Source organism: Danio rerio, chromosome 8 (genome assembly GCF_052040795.2).
Source record: "Danio rerio strain M-AB ecotype USA chromosome 8, GRCz13ab, whole genome shotgun sequence".
Lineage (NCBI taxonomy): Eukaryota > Metazoa > Chordata > Actinopteri > Cypriniformes > Danionidae > Danio > Danio rerio.
This window is the reverse complement of record NC_141028.1, coordinates 24,961,681-24,967,982: the sequence shown is the minus strand read 5'-3', so window position 1 is coordinate 24,967,982 and position 6,302 is coordinate 24,961,681. Positions and strand designations below refer to the sequence as shown.

Sequence of the window (6,302 nt, the reverse complement as noted above, 5' to 3'; positions counted from 1 at the left end):
CTTGTGTTTGTGTGTATGGAAATGTACTATCCTCCCTCCCTGTTAAATTTGATCTAATCTTGTCCTGAAACACAGCTCCTCTCCTGCTTTCACTTCTCATACTAACAGAGGGAGCGATTCGTTTGTGAATGAATCTCCGTTATGAAGGACTCGTTCACTAGCCGACAATAAGTTTCTGGCAGCGCAGCATCTCGTTGTCATACTTCTTTTGCATTGTTTGGTGATTTTATTCACCAAAACTAGCATAAGCCGAGTGTTTAGTGTGAGTTGCTGTTGCTTTGCCTTATGGTGAATGCAGTAAGTGACTGTGTTATAATCAATAACGTTACCTGTTTAGCACAAAAGTTCGTAACATACAAAAACGCAAAAAACTATACCTTACCTATGAAATGTTCTGCCTTAGTGATTTGTTTTCTTTGTTTGCTCATTACTACACCCGTTGATCGCGCTAAAGTCCCGCATCTTTATGTAATAACACTGTCTTGACTAGTGCGGCTGAATGCCGTTTGTCCTGGGAGTACTGTACCAATGTGGCAGCGCTATTGACGCATTCTCAGGGTCCCTATGCGATATCTAGTGTATATATCTATGAAATTTCTATCAGTTTCTACAGATTTGGATATTTACATTTGAACACAAGACGTCAAAAAATGGCCAGTAAGCTTGCTTTTACAGTGAATGCAAGGAATAGAACCAACTTAATTAAAAACGACATGACAGAAATAGCTTTAAATTTGCTTCATTTTTATAATGTGAAAAAGTATTTGGATTAGAATTTTTGGTTTTCTTCCTTATGAGTAAATTTAGGCATATATAAATACAGTAATCACACTTAAATCAAATCATCTTCATTTTTAAATTTTGTTTAATTGGTCTTCTCCAAGCATTGCAAAAATACGGTCCCAACAATGTCTTGATTTTCACTCAAACTGTATAATAAATTATATATTTATGCAATTTATAAAATTATAACAATTTTATAAATTTGTACTAACATTTTATATATGAATGTTTGTTTATATGTTTAAGTATATATATATAAATATATAATGTGTTAGATTTCTATATTTACCTATTTATTTATTTTTATTATTTATTTTAATTATTTATTTATTTGTTAATTAAATTGGTTTATTATTTATTTATCTGTGTCCTGATTAATCTTTGGATACTTATCGAAGGCCTTAGGAAATAGGGAGGGGCGGTAGATGGGAGTTTAAGTTTGTTTTCAAGGTTCAACAGTTTTCTTCTTTTTGTTTTTGTTGTAGTTACATATTTGATGTCATCGTTTTGCTAATAGGACTTTTATTTTTCATATACATTTATAAGATTGTATATTATCTGGAAAAAAAAACGCAATTAAAATATTTAAAATAAATAATCTCTTAGTTTGAGATGAATCAGCACTGCATAGAGACTGTTCAGATGCACCATGACACCCACTAATAAAGCTACAAGTAAATGGATTGATGACAATTTAACAGAGAAAAGTTTTATTCTTGATGTGAATCGCATCAACAAATTGTGGCATGCTTGTGAAAGTGAAGCAAACCAAGAAAAGAAATACAACCTTGCAATAAAATAGGTCTAAAATCCACTTAAGACATGAAATTATTGGACAATTCTTATTGTAATGGGTTAAATGTAAAAAAAAAAAGTTACTATCCTGTATGCAATTTGTCCGTTGTTTAGATCAAAATGATATCTGGGAATGAAACAGAAAATATAAAGCAATTTTACTACATTTGTTTTTTTAAATAATTTGTTATACCAATATATAAGATTATTAAATCAGTTTAACAGGAGACAGTAATTAACAAAAGTTGCATTTTTTTCATAACTGTCACCATCTATCATATTCACATATCATATACAAGTGGTAATCTAAAATGTAGGGTGACAGTTAAGGGGTCTGTTAGTGATTTTACTTACTAGATTCCTCATTCAGTTCCTTGATTTGTTTTATTATGCATAAGGTGTCAAATCCAAACACTGTTGCGGCCAGCAAACCAAAAACCTTTAAGACCACGCATGAACAAAGTGTTAAAAACAACAGTGCAAAATCAACAGTATACTTAAAACATCTTAAAAAACACTAAATAGGATTTATTATCCTTTCAGCCACATGCTGTAATCATTGCTCATTTACTTACCGAGCCAGCAATTTCCATAGAAAATTCATTTGTCACTGCAAACTTAAGGCAGACAAGAGAACATATGAAAAGCAGAAGTGTGCCTGTGATGGCTCTGAAGAAGTCCTAGATGAATGAGAACATGGCATTTTGTTATTTCAGTCCAAAATTAAAGGAATATTTCTAGAATATAAACTATTGAGGGCTATAACAATTAGGCATTTTGGTCAGTATAGTCAAATCTAGACACTCTAGTGTGTATATATTTTTACCGTCCATGGCAAAAACCTCAGCAGTACATCCAGTTTCATTGCATAAACAATGAATATGATAATGGCCCAGACCAGCTCTACAATGGAGCCCCACAAGTAGCATCCAAAAGACATTGCTTTGCAAATGGTTGCAATGAGACACAGCGCCTAAAATAAAAGAGAAATAAGAAAGATACATTTCTTGTTGACTCTAACACTATTTTAAAACACATTTGTCAAGATTACTTCATAAGACTTTTTAATGAGGAGGTGATTTTTTTTTTCCTCTCTGCGCAATCTAGTAAAAATCTAAACGGACCCGATATGTAACCGTGGAGCACAAAATTCATCCTGCACGTATTTTTATTTGGCAGTATCCAAAAATACAATGTACCTGTAGGTGTCAAAATTATTTTTTCTTTTATGCCAAAAATCACAGGAATATTAAAGTTTTTCAACTGCTAAGCTTTGAGCAATACCAAAGCAACTTTTTTTAAAACTGTATGTATGCATTAGCAACATGACTCCAGTTCATATACAGTGGGTCACAAAATAAGCTTGTTTCACTAAACCACTAAAAGCAATTCTCAAAACATTTCATTCATAACACACTAACCTAGCAACTGAGAGCATTACCAAAAAACTTTTTGTTCAAGTCTTGTGTTAAAGAATGTGTGATAAGAATGCAATTGTTAAAAATGTACTAAAAACTGTTATTACCAGTTTGAATGTATAGCATATCCATGTAATCTTAAATGAAAGCAGTGTTGAGGAAGTTACTTTAGAAAGTATGGCTGTCACCAGCTCGGTCCCAGTTATTCCCCTCACTGGCCAGCAGAGGTCTCTCTCACCTGACTTCTCTAACACTACATCCCCCAGAAGCCCCGTATCTGTCACTGATTGTGCTGCACCTGACTCTGATCACACACACATATAAGCAGCATCCACGCTCATTTCATTTCATTGTATTCCTTGCTTTCTGCCCCGACCCTTTGCTTTCCTCTCAGGGGTGCCCCCAAGGCTACCCCAATATGATTTTGCTGTTGACATTATAAATTTAAATATGCTTATGTAAATTCCTATTATTTCAATAAATAAATAAATATATATGAAATGTGTTTTTAAACTAAACATTGCTTTTTATTTGGTTTGCACATGTACTTGCGGAATTATTTCAAGGAATAAATTGCAATATTTAAACCACTATTTCATTTACCATAATATATATATATATATATATATATATATATATATATATATATATATATATATATATATATATATATATATATATATATATATATATATATATTTAACACTGAATTTATTATTTTTTGTGTGCCACCCCAAGATTTAGTGTGGCTTCTTCTGGCCACCCCTAAAAAATTTTCTGGGGGCGCCACTGTTTCCTCTCTGTCTTTGACTCACGCTGCCAGCCCTAATCTATGCCTGTTACAACAACCAACGAGTGTTTACTGCCTGCCTTTCAACTATTTCTGCCCGATGTTCATGTGAGTGTCTATGACAACATTTAGCGTGTGTTCCTGATTATACTGAGTTCAATAAATATACTGCAGATGGATCCCTCTGTGTCAGCTTCCTCATTACAATTGCATTAGAATATTGAATTACTCCCTAAAAAAAGTATTTGTTACTTTTTATGGTAAGTAATGCGTTACTTTTGTGTTACATTTTTTCTGACTTGGCTGAGGCTTGATCTCTTTCAGAACTATCAGGGTTTTTTTCTTCATTATTTTTTAAAATAGAGGAGCTCTGTAATTAACAACACAGTGTACAACCTTCATTTACACATGAAAAATGAATTTAGGATAATGTTATCTTCAGAGAACTTCCTGATCCTAGAGCTCTACATGCCAAATATACAGATTAATGAAAGTTTAAAGCAATTTGTTTGCTGCTTTTGTACCTTTTGTCTTATTAAAAATTAAAATCACTGTCTGATCTCACGAGAAAACGTAAGTATTTTACGTTTTGGCAGTTTAGTGGCTAATTCGTACCAGTTCAGTCCTAAGAAAATGTACGATTTTAAAAAGGAGGCGTGGCACCTAACCCCACCCCTAAACCCAACCGTCATTGGGGGATACGCAAATCGTACTAAAATGTACGAATTAGATGTACGAATTTGTACGAATTAGCCCCTAAATGAAAAAGTTACGAATTGCCGTGAGATTGTGTTGTCCATTCAGTAATCCTTTTTTTCAATGTGTTCGAAATAATGAGAATATTTCCATCGCAAAAATGTAAGGCTCTGCCACCTTCCTTTCTGCCTGTTCCTGCATTCCCACATGTTGTACTTGCATTATTTTTTTTAAAAGTAACTAAAATATTATTACTTCCTTTTTAAAGGTAATGCGTTACTTTACTTGTTACTAAGAAAAGTAATATTATTACATACTTTGCATTGCTTATAATGCTTTACTCCAACACTGAATTAAAGTCTCATAACAATGTCATAATATTTATTGATTATTTACATTTGAACTTACAATTTCAAGAGTTAAAACGATCGCCTTTCGTGAGAAGATGAAATTTGAATCTTCAGTTGTGTCTGCCATCTTGATCTTGTATTTAACTAGAACAAAACAATTACAATCAACAGATAATGTGTGTAGCAGTAAAAGATTAACATTTTATAAATCAGTGGATCTACTTTATATTTACATGAATACTTCACTAGGCCTAAAATGTACTAATACACTATCAAACGGCATTTATTTGTTACAATTACAAACAGCACTCAATTTGAATACTATAAAACTTACCATAAACTTATCACAACATTTGACAGCATAAAAAAACACAACACAAACCCCACAACCACAAAAATGCTTTTCTTTATAGCCTATTATAAAATTTAGAAGTAGGCTATGATTTCATAATATTAACCTCCATTTGAAAATGAGATGTAATTTGTAACTTACATACCTGAAAAGATTCTGATGAGGAGCCTGAGGCTTTCGGGTGCAATGCAGTGACACCAGAAAAATATGAAAGTGTGACAGGGAAAACCCACATACAGCAGATATTGGTCTATATTTCTGCCTTCTCTGGAACTGGTACTGCATAGTTTCCGCTCACTGAATGCTTTGTAGCTCTGGGCCGCTGTCTCAAAACCACCATGCTACACCTTTTATTATATAATGCATTTTCAAGGTTGGTGTGTTTGGGGTTTTTTTTCTGTCTAACATTGCAAAATAATTATCTTAACAATCTTGGTTGGTGTAAAGGTTATTGCACGCTGAATCTGAAATGTTTATAGATTTTTCATATTCATTATCTTAAATATTGTGTATAAATAAACCTGTTGAAAAAACTCTTCAAGCAATGAATATGATTTTGTTGTCCTCTCTTCTTAAAAAAAAAAAAAAAGTTCATGAGTTCATGAATGTTCATTTCTGAACCTGAAATACATCACCTAAAAGCAGAATAAATAACCTTTCCACTTATGTTTGGTTTGTTAGGATATCTGGAATCTGAGGATTCACACTTAGCTGATGATTGATTATAAAGTGAGTTTGGCATGCTGTCTCGAGAGAGAGCCCTGAGCTCATAAGATCATCGAGCTCAGGGCTCCCTTCCATTTGCAAGGCGAGAGGGGAGTTTGACTCTCACCCTATTTAGAGCTGATGACAAATTATACATTGCTATATAGATATATACAGCTGGTTAAGAGCTCGACTATAGTGCTAATTTAGATTGATCAATTCACTTATGACGCAATGTTTTGGGACTTTGGGAGGAAACCTGAGAACCCGGGGCAAACCCACGCGAGCACGCGGAGAACATGTAAACTCCACATAGAAATGACAACTGGTTTGTTAAGGATTTGAACCAGTGACGTTCTTGCTGTGAGGCAACAGTGCTAACCACTGGGCCACTGTGCTACCTTATAAAGGGA

General features: G+C 33.4%; 1 protein-coding gene across 1 annotated transcript; it reads right to left on the bottom strand.

Moving 5' to 3' along the window:
- Window positions 1–1,476: 1,476 nt before the first annotated feature.
- Window positions 1,477–5,376, bottom strand: plp2a (proteolipid protein 2a). The gene is made up of 6 exons (NM_001039835.1): window positions 5,330–5,376; window positions 4,891–4,976; window positions 2,405–2,551; window positions 2,154–2,258; window positions 1,933–2,017; window positions 1,477–1,705 (listed from the first exon to the last, which is right to left on the bottom strand). The coding sequence occupies exons 2-6, from the start codon at window positions 4,957–4,959 to the stop codon at window positions 1,689–1,691; spliced, it is 423 nt and encodes a 140-aa protein (NP_001034924.1). The 5' UTR covers window positions 4,960–4,976; window positions 5,330–5,376; the 3' UTR covers window positions 1,477–1,688.
- Between the last annotated feature and the right edge of the window lie 926 nt (window positions 5,377–6,302).

Excerpts from the sequence above, each read along its gene's own strand:
- plp2a (NM_001039835.1), bottom strand. The coding sequence starts at position 4,959 with ATGGCAGACACAACTGAAGATTCAAATTTCATCTTCTCACGAAAGGCG. Across the intron at positions 2,552-4,890 it reads TCGTTTTAACTCTTGAAATT|GCGCTGTGTCTCATTGCAAC; the intron begins GTAAGTTCAAAT and ends CTTTTATTTTAG. Across the intron at positions 2,259-2,404 it reads TGAGGTTTTTGCCATGGACG|GACTTCTTCAGAGCCATCAC; the intron begins GTAAAAATATAT and ends TCATTCATCTAG.